Source organism: Hydra vulgaris, chromosome 01 (genome assembly GCF_038396675.1).
Source record: "Hydra vulgaris chromosome 01, alternate assembly HydraT2T_AEP".
Classification (NCBI taxonomy): domain Eukaryota; kingdom Metazoa; phylum Cnidaria; class Hydrozoa; order Anthoathecata; family Hydridae; genus Hydra; species Hydra vulgaris.
This window is the reverse complement of record NC_088920.1, coordinates 25,049,216-25,064,907: the sequence shown is the minus strand read 5'-3', so window position 1 is coordinate 25,064,907 and position 15,692 is coordinate 25,049,216. Positions and strand designations below refer to the sequence as shown.

The window sequence follows — 15,692 nt, the reverse complement described above, 5'->3', positions numbered from 1 at the left end:
TTGATAAGAAACAATTCTATTTTAAGTTTTTTTAATCTAAAACAACATTCTTGGTCAAGTGACTCAAATTCTTGTTCAGGTGACTCTTCATCCGAAACATTTATTGATTCGTGAGATTTATCAGAAATATTTATTAGTTCTTTAGGCAGAATTGGTTATTGTGTTGCACAGATATCCATTGCTTCAAGTTTGAAATTTTGCGATGAAAAACACTAACAAAAGAAACACTAATTTTGCTGCTCTTTCATTTGTTAATCTGTTTCTTTTGGCACTGTGAATATTTGCATAACTGCTAAAACTTCTTTCGCAAGCAGCACTTGTAGCAGAAAGCTGAAGAAATGAGATTGGGACATGACTGTGTCATCATTTAAAAATTTGTGTTTGACTTCAACTGGACATTTTCTACATTTCTTAATATGCAAGGCCATTCGTATTTCACTTTTCGACGTAACATCATTGCAAAAAGAACATTGAACTCTTTCTGCTTTGCTCACCTGGCTTGCTGGCTTAAATATAATGCTCACAGATGTTTTCTTTCTACCCCCAGTGAGGCCACAGACTACTACTCTATTATTAATACTCATTAGTATGTTCTAATCAAACAACTAAATGATGTGACTATTTTGATTAGAAAACTGTTTAATTAATGCTTACAATACCTTATAATGGCTATAAAATAATTTTATAATTCAGTAATATTATTAAAAAACTACTAATAATAATTGTATCACTGAAAATTTACTTTATTAAAAGTTATGATAAACTGTTACATTAAATATTTTCAAAACAACAATATATCATCATTAATAATCTTATGTTTCAAAACTATTAACATAAAGGTATAAAATTAAAAAATAAAAATACTACAACACACTTATGCAATATTATTTATAACATGATTGAAAATACTATTTCCGCTTTCTGAAATTAAATGTTGACAAATTTAATTTATTTGCAATTGCAGAAATTAAACTAAAAAAAAAAAAGCATAAAATAAAATAGCAAAATTAAAAAAAAAATTAAAACTATGCAAAACTTATACAATACATATAAATTCTGCATTGCAGTGTTACTTCATTTATAAATTAAAAACTTCATTTGTAAATTATAAAGTTCTCATTCATTCTGCAAATTACAATAATTAGTTTTCATTCATTCTTTTGAAAAATTTGTTTTTAACGTTAAGGAAAAATAGTTTTGAACTCAAAAAAACATATCTACATAAAAAAACATATCTACATAAAAAAAACAACAAAAAAAGACCCTTTACTTATGATGTCTTTGTATTTTATAAAAAAAATGTTTCTTTAAATAATTTTTTAAATTTTATTTTAGCTTAATATAAGTAAGTTATTGAAGAAAAATTATTAAAGTTATTTGATGAACATTTGAAGAACTTGTGAAACAAGACAGATAAATTGTATGTTAAATAGGAGAATGACAAAATTTTAATAAATAAAAACACACTGTTGAGGTGCTATTTATTTAAATGTTAAATGTTAAAGGTGTTAAAGTAGTTAGTTAAAAAAATACACAAAAAAAAAAAAAGGAGGGGGGATCTGCTACTTGAAGAACTTTAGGCAATTCTAATAAAATCATATGTTAAATAAAAGAATGAAAACTCTCCTTTAATAAATAACACCTAAAAACAAATTTTTAAAATTATTTCAGTGTTTAAACTAAGAAAAAGAGTAATTTAAAAAAAAAACCAAAAAACCAAAAAACGAAGCAGTTTGTTTTTTTGGCAAAAAAAACGGGTTTTTTTTGCAAAAAAACAAGAACCAAAAACACGACTCACATCTCTACATACATACATACATACATACATATATATATATATATATATTAACATACATACATACATACATACATACATACATACATACATACATATATATATATATATATATATATATATATACATATATATATATATATATATATATATATATATATATATATATATATATATATATATATATATATATATATTAACATACATACATACATACATACATAGATATATATATATATATATATATATATATATATATATATATATATATATATATATATATATATATATATATATATATTAGGGTGTCCCAAAAAAACAATATTTTTGAAAAATATATGCAGAAACCCACTTAATGTGTTCTATATAATAAAAAAACACTGGTTTTAAAAATTTTTTGAATAAAAAATATTTTTAGGGGTCCCCAAGACCCTTAAACATTGTATGTCTTGTTGGATCTCAAAAGAAGCGAAATTAAAGAAAAACTTCAAAAATAATCATCATTTCATAAAAAAATTATTATTTTAGATTTTAGTGAACATTAGTAAATATTATAATGAATTTTAGTGTTTTTAATGTATATATGTATGTATGTATGTATGTATGTATGTATGTATGTATGTATGTATGTAATGTATGTATGTATGTATGTATGTATATAAAATTTTTTGAATAAAAAGTATTTTTAGGGGTCCCTAAGACCCTTGAACATTTAATGGGTCCCTAACATTAATGAGAAATAAGTTTTTCAAAAGTATCTCTTGTTGGGTCTCTAAAGAAGCGAAATTAAAAAAAAAACTTCAAAAATAATCATCATTTCATAAAAAATTATTATTTTAGATTTTAGTGAACATTAGTGACTATTATAATGAATTTTAGTGTTTTTAATGTATGTATGTATGTATGTACATGTGTTTTTTTCTTCTCTAACTTAATTAAATAGATACTTCTTAATGTAGTGATTATAGTTCAGGAAAGTATAAACCTTTGAATGAGATAATGCATCTTCTCCCTAATTTTTATTGGGAAGTTACCATGGCCTTTATATTATCAACAAATTAAGTTAATAGGGTAACTTGACTTGGTTGTACCCTCTTTTTTTTTGTTTTAGTGCATTTAAATGTAATTGATTGTTTAGAAAGTAAGTTTGCAGTTTGCAGTTTGAAAGAAAAATCTGCCAACAGTGTAGCTCTAATTACAACTTTAAATCTCATCTGTGTGCATCTCATCTGTGTGCATCTCATCTGTGTGCATCTCATCTGTGTGCATCTCATCTGTGTGCATCTCATCTGTGTGCATCTCATCTGTGTGCATCTCATCTGTGTGCATCTCATCTGTGTGCATCTCATCTGTGTGCATCTCATCTGTGTGCATCTCATCTGTGTGCATCTCATCTGTGTGCATCTCATCTGTGTGCATCTCATCTGTGTGCATCTCATCTGTGTGCATCTCATCTGTGTGCATCTCATCTGTGTGCATCTCAACTGTGTGCATCTTATCTGTGTGCATCTCATCTGTGTGCATCTCATCTGTGTGCATCTCATCTGTGTGCATCTCATCTGTGTGCAGCTCATAGACATTAGAAATGCTAAGGAATTTTGATTTAACTAAATTCCAGAAACTTAGTCCTAAATACCTTATATAAAATTGAATCCAAATATTTTAAAATCATTTCTATATATTGTACAAATAACTTGCAAATGTATCTAGTCATATTCAATTTAATATTAACTTTTTAATACCATAAATGCACAATGAGTTATTTACCCTGAGTATTATGAAGGAATTCTTTACAATACTTAATAAATACTGGAAAATAAATAATCAAATTTATAACATAAAAATATGCATGCAAATTGTTATTAGATATACTTTTCAATAATAAAAGTAAACATTAAAAAAACAAAAATAATTCTTAAAAATGTAGAAGCAGTCCTTTTAAAAAATTTTTTAAACACCCGGCCATATTAAAAATGATAATCAAGATCATCAGACAAAAACAAATTTAAAACTAGTTACTAGTACATAAATTTTGATAATACAAATTGTACCCTGATGTTTGTATGCTGAAAATAATTTCTTAAGTAAGTTTCTCAAGTTGATTTGGGCAAATAAACATACAAATTCAGTTTGACAATTAATGAGTGGGTGTCAATGAAAAATTGTAGATATTCAAATTTAAATGTTAAGGATAAATTTTGGAGCCTTGAATCAGCTAAAGTATTTACTTAAAAAATGTGTTGAATTTAAAAAGCGTTGACACGGTCTACGTTGATTTACAATGAGGGCATTGTACGCATTTCAACTGATGGAGCTTCTGTAATGCAGAAAGTGGGACACTAAGTTTAAGCTGCCGTAGTATTAGAACTATATAAACAAGAAGTTCTGAGTTTGATCCCCACATTCCTAGTAATATTGCGCTCAACTTGTTTCTCTGTGCAGTGGCCTTGTTCGTCAAGGTTTGTGTTTTGAAATTATAGAGTTAAGATAGAGTTGTAATCACAGCTAAAGTACTTTCTTGACTGTTGTTGTCTTCTCAGCCAATTTCAATTTTTTTTCGGGAAGATAAATTAGCACAAAAAAAAAAGTTAAAAGCAAAATTAATGTGCGCTATCGTTGTGCTAAAAGTTATAAAAGTTATAAAAAACATAATTAATAACAATCTTAACAATCTTAAGGGAATTAATAAGACCTGGTAATAAAATTAATAAGATCTGTTGTCGTTCATCCTGTAAGCAACAATTTTTCAGAAGGGCATTTATATTTTCACTTTCTTGTTGTCACATGGACCTTTTTCACACAATATTTTTTTTAAACTTAAATTGAATGAAAATATTATTACTGATCATAATGGCGTCTCTAATATATCTAACACCTTTTTTATTACTATCCAAAACAAACTACTTAGCAAAGCCATAATTCCGAAGCACATCTCTAATGAGATGTGCTTCGGAATTTTTTTTTTTATAATTCACCTCCTCAAGGCGGAGAAGGCCACTACAGATGAGCAGATGAGGAGGCTAATTAATAGTGGTTATAACCCTCTCTCAACTCTATAACTCCGAAACATGAACCTTGACAAACAAGGCTGCTGCGCGGAGAAACAAGTTTCTTAACATTCCATATGCTAAATTGTTCTTTATTAATCCTGTGACTGAAGATGGAATATCTTGTGTCATTACAATTATGCTTAAAACTGCTTTCATAAACTTATCTCACCCATTATTTCTAAGCCTCTTTTCATTATTATAAACAATTAATGTAAAAATGGTATTTTTCTAGTTGTATATCTCTCTGCATTCTAATATAAGTAAACTCTTAAAAAAAGTGTTGCTTAAAAGTCTCTATGCTTTCCTGGATTTGAAATTCAGAATTTTTTACATACAACAGTATGGATTTTGTGCCAATCAATCTAAGACCAACCCTCTCATTAAAATGACTGAATCAATTAGCAAAGTTTTCAGTAATAGATATTTTCCATGTGATTTATTTGTTGATTTACCGCAACCATTTGATACAGTAGTTTACTTTAATTCTATTAAAAAAATTAGAACATTATGATGGGGTATTTAAGATACCCCTTAAAAAATTGTCTATTTATTTACCTGACAGAACACAATTTGTTTCTAACAATTGATTAAAATCTACCCTTGCAAAAAAGTATAAAAGTATCTTTCAGGATTCAATGTAAGGACTGCTGCTTTTCCTTAAGTGGGTATTTAATCAACCCTGTTAGTTAGATTAAGTGGGTTGTTAGTTTAATTACTCTTGGTATACCATTGTAAATGATATAAAGTGATTTACGACAATTGTAAAGAACAGATAGAAGACAGCAACTCATTATCGTTATAATATTTATGGACATATTTATACCACATTAATATTTATGGACATTTTTATACCACATTAAAATTTATGGACATCTATAAAAATTTAAATTTGAAACAGACTTTCTTATTAACTAAAAGACTCATTTTCAATCTTCCAAACTATTTTATTCCACTTTTTATATGTAAAAAAAAAAATAATATTTTTACTTTGTCTTACAAAATACTGTTTGTTATCATGATTATTATTATTAATATTATTATTATTTTTATTATTATCTTAATATGTATTGTTAATGTTGTTATTTTTACTATTGTGGTTATTATTTTTGTTATTGTTGTTATTGTTTCAGACTTGATGGGTCATGTAAATGAAAATATTGGAGAATATTTACAAGTTGCTATTGATACGCAAAATTTTCTTAAGATAGTATTCAAAACAGGTAAGACTGTTAACCTTTTGACAATAAAATTTTTTTAAGATAGTATTCAAAACAGGTGAGACTGTTTACCTTTTGACAATAAAATTTTCTTAAGATAGTATTCAAAACAGGTGAGACTGTTAACCTTTTGGCAATAAAATCTTCTTAAGATAGTATTCAAAACAGGTAAGACTGTTAACCTTTTGACAATAAAATTAAAAGATATTTAAAGAAATTCAACTTTAAAAAAAAATATATATATATATAAAAATAATCATTTTTACAGTAAAACATATATAAGTAATATATCAAAAAAATTTATGCACTGTTCAGTGGTACCATTTATAAATTACTAACACCAATATTTTAATGCCAAAAGTCATAGTTTTGATGATCACTTTAAAAGCCGTGATCGTGGCTCACCTCTCTTAAATTGAAAAGCCACGTATGTGGCTTTTCCATTAAAGTGCGGCACAATCATAGGGTTAAAGAGGGTAAAATAAACTAATTACCATTTAACAAGTTAACCCTTTGATAGTCATGTTAACCCTTTGACCACAACATGTAAAATCTGTTAATTATATATTTTTTTGAGCTATTAAATTTTTTCGTTTCTATTAAATATATATATTTTTTGACTAGAATTCAATTTTTTATTTGAATTAAAAGTTTGCATTATTATATGTGCATAAATTTTTAAACAAATTAATTTTAAATTAATTAATTTTAAACAAGGTTACTTCCAGTAAAAAAAATGTTCATTGTTATGTTATCTGGACCTTTCTTAAGTATGTTACAGATACATAAAACATATAATGATGGATTGCAGATTTTTTTCTTAAAACCTAATATAATACTAGATGTTGTTTTTTTCTGATCATGGAAATATTTCTGGTCTTCAAATTCTCAGTTTTATCATTATCATTAAAAACTTTGAACAGTGTTGTATTATTGTTGTATGTTGTTGTTTTCTACTCGAGTCATTAAAATGTTTTTGTATTTCTTAGAGTATGAACAAATTTCTCTTGATTGGAAAATGAATAATTGGAAATGGACGGATAGTTTTGAAATTGATGCACTGCTCTTTCAAGTAAAAGTTTTCAATCACAATGAAAATTATTTGACTCTTTCTTGAAAAACTTTTTTTTTTCAAGCTTTTTTTGTTTGTTTAGGGAAAACATGCAATGATTATCAATGCACTAAAAAATAAGGTATTAAGAATTTTTGAATAAAGCATTTTAGAATTATTAAAAGATTTTTATGTAATTTTATATCAAATTATAATTAGATTATAATAATTATATAATTATAAAAATCATAATTGCAGGTTTCTATGAAACATTCACTTCAGCTCTCATCTGCTCTTTTTTCATCGGGGTATCACAAGGTATTTTTTTGTTTTTTACTGCATTAAAAATGAAAGCATAAATTATTTTGTTGTAATGCATTTAAGTTGCTTAATATTTTATACATAAAATAAATAAATAAAGTGAGTTTTATTTTAAGATTTTAACAATAATCAAAATGGTCACGTTTGTTTAAAATTTGCAAGGGTTTCGAAAAAGCAAAAAATAGTAAATATAAAAGATAAAAATCTGATTAAATCTTTATGGATACATTTTTATTTTTTAAATTATGGACTATTTAGGATTTTATTTGTATTTTTTAAATTATGGAGTATTTAGGAAAGTGGTTAAATTAAAACAAATAGTTTATTTAAATATTGAAATTTTTTTATTATGCTGAATTCTATAAATATTGTTTGATTGAGAAAAGTTAATACCAAAAAAACGTAACCACGTAAAACCGTGTGAAGTGAATTTTTTTAAGTTTTTTTCTGATGATCTAAACATTTTTTTTAATGATCTAAACTTTAAAGATTACTTGCAATTTGCAACTTTTTTTGTTTGTTTTTATAAAAAATGTATCAATAGTTATATGCAAGGCCGGATTATAGGTCTAGAGAGCAGGGTTCAAAAATTATTTAGGGGCCTATTCTTGAAAAAATATATTTGAAAATAAATGCAGCACAAAAACAAAATTATTTTTTTATTTACAGAGCAATTTTTTTAGCTTTCATATTGGCAATGTCAAATATGACATCTTAAAAATTTATATCTTATATCAGCCAAGTTGATTGTCTGATCAACTTGGTTGTATATGAATAACTCATAATGAGTTAATCATTGTGAAGTGCTTCACTGTTGAAACAAACAAAAGTATTTTGAATTATCAATGTTTCTTTCATCCAATAATAGAAGATGCATATATTAAAAAAAGATTTATATATTAAAAAAAAGATGCATATGTTAATAAAAGATGTTGCATATATTAAAAAAAAGATGTTTTAAGATTAAATAATAATTGTTAATTAAACTATTATCTTTAATTAATTATACTAAATAAGTTAATTAATTAAAGTAATTAAAACAAAAGTTTGCATCAATCAATTTTATTATACTAATTATACTATTTATACTAATTATACTACTTTTGTTTTAATTACTATAATAAATAATAGTAATTAAAACAAAAGTTTGCATAAATCAATTTAACTTTCAATTTAACAATTGGAAAATGAAAAACAAATTTACGAAAATTTACACTAAGGTCATTAGAGAACTCTCTAAATGACTAGTTTATCTATTTCAAAGAGTTTTTAAAATTTAAGTCAATGATTGAATTATGTATTTTTTTTCACCAGATGGCATGTGAAACAGTGCTTCATGCTGTTAATCAATTGCATGTTTCAGCATTTGAAGATACCCACATAGATGATAAAATGTACCAAAATCTAGAAGGTTTGATATACAAATATATGCATTAATCTACATAAATGTTTTTTTGCTTTAAGAAATCTCTTATACTTATATCTGCCCCTTGTTTAGAAATCAATAAAAGTTTCTAATTTAGAATCATCAGATCCTAAGCCTGACCTGTCAGGAACCATCAGTCCATAAGCCTGACCCATCAGGGTTAGTAGAAGTAATCTAAAAAAGAAATTTTAAAATGGCAATTGTTTAACTTTTTTTGTTTAAATAGATTGTTTAAGCTAAATTTGGTAAATAGAAATTTCATTTATTTTTAAAACCTTGCACATCATTTTAAAAATTTACTTTATTTCTACTTCTAATTATTTTTAAAGTCCCCGCTGGCCTGTCTTGGGGTCAAATACATTTGGTTCATGAAAAATCTGGCAAGGACTTAAAAATTAAACTTAAGTCCTTAACATTTTTTTCATAAATTATATATTTTGACTTCAATGTTGATTGCAGATAAAGAGTATAATAAAATGTTAAGAAATATGTTGACAGGAACTGCAGTAAATGGTAAAAAATAAATTTTATGATAACGAATAATAGGTTAAATTAAACTTAAGTCCTTAATATTTTTTTCATAAATTATATATTTTGACTTCAATGTTGATTGCAGATAAAGAGTATAATAAAATGTTAAGAAATATGTTGGCAGGAACTGCAGTAAATGGTAAAAAATAAATTTTATAATAACGAGTAATAAGTTATAATAAGGAATAATAGGTTAGGAGCTGGAACTTAAGTAGGTTAGGAGCTGGAACTTAAGTAGGTTAGGAGCTGGAACTTAAGTAGGTTAGGAGCAGGAACTTAAGTAGGTTAGGAGCAGGAACTTAAGTAGGTTAGGAGCCGGAAAACAAAAAAAGGACTAATATGCATACTTTCATAGAAACACTTGAAAAAATTTTGTTCAATGTAATAAAATAATAATTTTACATTTTTACAAATTTACATTTTTACAAATTTACATTATTACATTACTTTCTAATGTTATTAAATTATTTACTGACTATAAAATTTTATATTATAAAACTGGGATGACTTTTTCCTTTAAAACTTAAATAAAGTAAAATAACAAAGTATAATCAGATAATTAACACATGTAAATTTTGTTTAAACTTAATTCTTCTATTCAAATCAATTCTATTCAAATGTTGAATTCATTTTCCATTTCTTTAAAAAAAATATTAAGTATCATTAAGGAAAAAAACTAAATTAAACTAAATATTTACTATGTTTTTTTATTTTTTTGTATATATGAAATCATATGAAAAATTTTAGTTTCTTAGACAATAAAAATATAAGTTGCTTGTGCTACAACTTGTTGTTACAACTTGCTGTTACAACTTGGTGTTACAACTTGCTGTTATGACTTGATTGGAAAGTTAAAGTTTAATCTTTATTTATGTTTTCATTGACATTTTTAAAATATCAATCTTAATTATTTTTAGGGAGAAGTTTGTTACTGCTTTCTAGTAGTCCAAATGATGTACTGATATATGCTGTTCAAGTTATATCAGCATCACTTAAGGTAATATCTGTATATATATATATATATATATATATATATATATATATATATATATATATATATATATATATATATATATATATATATATATACATATATATACATATATATACATATATATATATATATATATATATAATATATATATATATATATATATATATATATCTGTGTGTGTGTGTATATATATACAACCCTTGGAATTAGGAAAAATGTGGTTGGCAATAAATTACTAACCTCAAACTGTTAGAGATCGGCATTAAGCGGCAAAAAAATCTGACACAAGGAGGTTACCATAAAAAATTGAAATGAGGTCAGGAATTTTTTTGCCGACCTCAAACACTTTTAGGTTACCTTAATTCATATATATATATATATATATATATATATATATATATATATATATATATATATATATATATATATATATATATATATATATATATATATATATATATATATATATAGATATATATATATATATATATATATATATATATATATATATATATATATATATATATATATATATATATATATATATATATATATATATATATGTATGTATGTATATATATAGACAGACAATATATGCATTATTAACTATATTATTTTTACTTTAAGGCTCTTTTAAATGTTGATGATGAACATCAAGATTTCATAATTGGGCATTTGATTGTTCTTTCCCAGTTGATGTGGCCAATGAATGAAGATATATTTTTGCATCTGCTTAAACTTGTGCAAGTAAAAGAAAATGGTTTTAAATACCCATTGTTTTTTACCTACATCACACGTATCTTTTTCTTTTTTTTTTTAATTTTTTATGTAATAAAGATCCGTTATACACTTTTCTGAAATATTTGTTATGTTATGTTATGAAATATATGTTAAGTGCTTTTGATATAATTCTCACAAACAAAAATTTAAAAATATGTTTGTAATCTTTGTTACACTTACTGCATTCCGTTTGTTAGTCAAGGTCAATAATTTGTAGTCACAAGGTCATTGCAACAAGATTTTATTTAGAAAAGTAAAATGATAGTTGTGTTTTAAATACAGGACCAGAAACCATTTAAGTTGAAATTGATTTCATTTGATATTTAAATAATGCTAATAAATTATTTATTTACTCATAAATTATTTATAGTTTTTAGCATTTTTTTGTAACCTTTTTTTAGTTTTTTTGTTTTATTTTTACTTTTTTCACTTACAAACATAAAAAAACCGTAAAAAAACAACGTAAAAACATAAAAAATGGCTCCTGGTATCGACTTTTTTTAAAACAAGAAATTTTACTAATAATGAACACAAACTTTTTTTGGGTTCTTAAATATTAAAAAATTTTTTTTTTAGCTTTTTAGATCTTTAGTCTTGTGTTTTCCTTAACCTTTGATAAGAAATTGACATTCTTGAAGAATTTGCATATCTTTATTCATCAGAGACTGTTTCCTTAGAGTTGTCTTTGTCAGAAGAAACTACTAAGTATTTTTTTCTTTAAGTTTTTTTTATATAAATTTAAAATTTGCGTTCAGTGTTGAAGAACTTTGTCAAAAGTAAGGTTCTTAAACATTGGAAAAAAGTACTAATTTTTTTAATGAATTTTTTATTTTAAATAAAATTATAATTTTAGAGCTATATATAATTTATACATATATTTTGGTTTTTATTTTAAAAATTTACTTTTTAATTAAAAAATGCAGTGGAACATATTTTCCCATCCACTATAAATAATGCATACTGTCTACCCAGGCATTGAAATATTTTTTAATTTAATTTTTTTACATTAATACAAGTTTATTCTTTGAAACAATAATGTAAGTAATAATTATAGTTTTTTTTTTTAATGTATTACTTTCACTCAAATAATTAGTGTCTCTTAAGGTCCTCAAATAATTAGTGTCTCTTAAGGTTCTCAGATAATTAGGGTCTCTTACAGTTCTTAAAGGGTTTAATGATTGAAATTCAGTGTTAAAGAATATTTTTTATAAGAGTCATTTAGTAAGTTTGTTTAGTTTTATTAATTTTTTTTGTAAATAACTAAATAATTAACTTGAATTCTTTATAAGATTAAAATATCAATATCAGTTGCAATTATAATATGTTGTTTAAATTTATTTATTCAAACTTCCTTATCTAAAGCCATAAAATTTTAATGATACAAAAGCAAAAGCAAAAAGAAGTCTTTAAGATATATTATTATATAGTTGTAGTATTTAATAGTTATGATGAAATAGAGTTAATACCCCTCTCTCTCCCATTTTCTGTTTTGTGGAAACCACATGGTCATAACTTGGAAACCACATGGTCATAACTTGGAAACCACATGGTCATAACTTTTAAACACTAAAATGCTTTTATATGAAATTTGAAATCTGTCAATTAATATAAAATTAGTTAAGAATAGCAATTGCTTAAATCTCAGTAAGCCACTTCTTCTTAACTAAAGTAACTTAGTCTTCTCATTTAGATCTGCGGTAGGCGAGACACACATTTCGAGATTTTTGTACTTAGACTCAAATTATTGCAGTTTATTTGATTGAAAAGCATTTAATCTCATTAGAGGCATAAACAATGTACCCAAGTTTGAAGTTTAGACTATATCTGAAAGTTATCTCAGTTTTAAAATTTCCAAAAGTTATGACAATAATTTGAAAGCTTGTAGCACTAAAGATTACTCTTAAGAACAAGATAAGCATGCAAATCATACTGATTAACAAAATTTTTTAAATTTACAAAATCTGCTGAGAGAAAATCTTTACCATAAGCATGAATACATACTACATCAGGTTTTTTATTTTAGGCGTTACACTGCACAGTAGTGTATTTATCAAAAAAAGTTGATCAAGACTCAACATCAAGCATACACAACTATCTGGTTTTTATTTATTACTTACATTTTTCTTAAATCGTAGTGCAAATTAATTAAAAAAATTATTTGATAGTTGAAAATCTTTTAAACGACTCTTTTAATTCTTTAAAATTGTAATATGAAAAAATATTTAAAAAATATATGAAAAAATATTTAAGTAAAAGATCTAAAATTTGTTATGAAAATGGAAAAAAAAAACAACAAAAAAAAACAGTATAATATTTAGATACTAATTTTAATATCATTGTTTTTCTTACTTATAAACAATTTTTCCGTGAAATCCGTAATGATGGTCATTCTTGTAGCTCATAAGTTGTAAATTGCTAACAATCAACATTTTATTTTCTTCCATTTAATTTTTTCTTTTCATGAATAGAAACCTCATGTAAATGAAAAACACTTGCAAATACAACTGTTGCGAATATACAACAATTTTCGTTAAAATTTGTATTACCTAAGTGGTATAAACATCACACATTGCCAACTTCAACACTATCATACTGAGTCAAGCTAGTTATCAATTATTTCCATGTGTCGCACATCAAACCTGGCCCCGGCCATAGCCCCGGTCGTTTACTAGTCACACATTTACTTGCTGGACAGTATTGATTAAAAAAACCAACAGAAAAGATTATAATGGCGTGTTAATATAATAGAGTGCCATTTTGGTTAATGATATAATAATAGTTGTTTGTCTTTTCATAAAACCTTTTCAATTTCTTTATAAAGGATTACAAATTTACTATGGATTTCAACAAATTAAATATTCAATTGTTCTATTTTTCAAAATTACTTATAATTTATCAAATGGATGTTATTTTAAACAAAAACAGATTTGCTTTAAAGACTTTTGAAAATTGAAATATTTTAGAAACTTTGTGCAGAAACTGTCGAAGGAAAGGAAATTACATTCAGTAAAAACATTCTGTATAATATTTTCTTTTTTTAATATAAATTTTTTTTTTTTTTAAATTTAGTTTTATTAAAAAAAGATGGCATTTCTTGACATTTACTAAGTATGGCTCATAGAAATGCAATTCGATTTGCAAAGCTAAACCTAAACCTAAGACCTAAACAAAAACCTAAGACTTAAACAAACAAAAAAGACCTAAACAAAAACAAAGAAGCCTTGGCAAACAAAAACCATCATAACCAGGGTACACATTTTGCTGTTATTTTATCTTTTTTTTATTGTAAACTCTCTGGTTATGAAATTGTTAAAAATTGAAATTAATGGATTTTTTTGAATAAAAAAGCATTTTCATATTCAAAAAACTATTGGTTACTCAGATGCCATTGATGACTCTGATTACATTGATTGAAAATAAATCACACATATGTTTGAAAGTTTAATTATAATTCAATTTTTTATTTGTGGGGAGTTAAAAAAATCAGGTATTGCATTTTTTTATGATAAAGTTTTAAAATTAATTTATTTGTAAGTGTGAGTTCTATAATGTTTTAATAGAAATTATCTTCTATTTTACAACACTTCAAAGGCCCACACAGATTGATCCAGATTGATCCATCAATCATTATTGATCCAGGCTTTTGGCATTTGAGTTAAGTAACTTGAGGTATGCTTCCAACTCCAAGCTTTTACATATTCATGCTTATGTCATATAAAAATTTTTTTTAGCTAAAAAAATGTGCTGATGATGATGTCTAGGAACAAAAACATCCCTGGCTAAAAAAACATAATTACATAATCTCTAACTAAATTTTACATAATCTCTAACATTAAAGACAGTTGTGTAACATTTCTCCAGGTATTTTTGGAAACTTAAGCTATAATAATATTTTAAACCTCTCATTAAGATTTGTTTAAAAAGCAAATTTGGACATTGAAAAACGGGCCAAAGAGATCTTTCAAATTTTTTATTTTTTTATTTTAAACAAGCTTTATCTGTTCGTTATTTTTTATAAAAGTTTTCCTTTAAAAAAAACTCTTAACAAATTCATTCAATTAAGCTGTTTTTACAGACGGGCAAATAAATTATTAAACCTGTTGTTTGTGCCAAAAATCGATACTTAATGCAAATGGAAACCGTCTAGATCGTACAAAAGGTGATAAAAGTGTAAATGGTTTCCATTCACATATAAAAAATAACGGAAATATAAAAAACAATGCAAAAATGGCCGATATCCATTCAAAACAATAACTCTAAAGAAAAAAAAAATTCAGAAATTTGCTTGAGAAACAAAAAACACTTTTCTTGAGATAAAATAAAAATATAAACTTTATAAAAAAAGTTACAAAAATATATTATATTCAACATAAAAAATTAAAAATACTTATAAAAACAATTTAAAACATTGTTCCATTGTTATATAGCTTTTAGTAAATGGTATGAAAATTATCAAACTTCGTTTTAGCTTTTTGAATACAATCAACATTCAGAACATTTCTTAAATTCTGCAACGTAGGAACTTTC

General features: G+C 24.8%; 1 protein-coding gene across 2 annotated transcripts in view; it reads left to right on the top strand.

The window, feature by feature from the left end:
- LOC100204300 (integrator complex subunit 10) overlaps positions 1–15,692 on the top strand; it is a 46,134-nt gene that overhangs the window by 29,176 nt on the left and 1,266 nt on the right. Inside the window, exons 13-21 of one of the 2 annotated variants that reach the window (XR_010635755.1) lie at positions 5,976–6,065; positions 7,052–7,134; positions 7,217–7,255; positions 7,372–7,431; positions 8,749–8,845; positions 10,309–10,388; positions 11,013–11,181; positions 11,786–11,870; positions 14,757–14,834. Coding sequence is in view for 1 of the 2 variants with exons in the window: in XM_065787751.1 (XP_065643823.1) it covers positions 5,976–6,065; positions 7,052–7,134; positions 7,217–7,255; positions 7,372–7,431; positions 8,749–8,845; positions 10,309–10,388; positions 11,013–11,181; positions 11,786–11,870 (703 nt within the window). In the remaining variant the exon portion in view is untranslated. The remainder of the gene's footprint in view (positions 1–5,975; positions 6,066–7,051; positions 7,135–7,216; positions 7,256–7,371; positions 7,432–8,748; positions 8,846–10,308; positions 10,389–11,012; positions 11,182–11,785; positions 11,871–14,756; positions 14,835–15,692) is intronic. The other variant, XM_065787751.1, reaches the window with a different exon arrangement.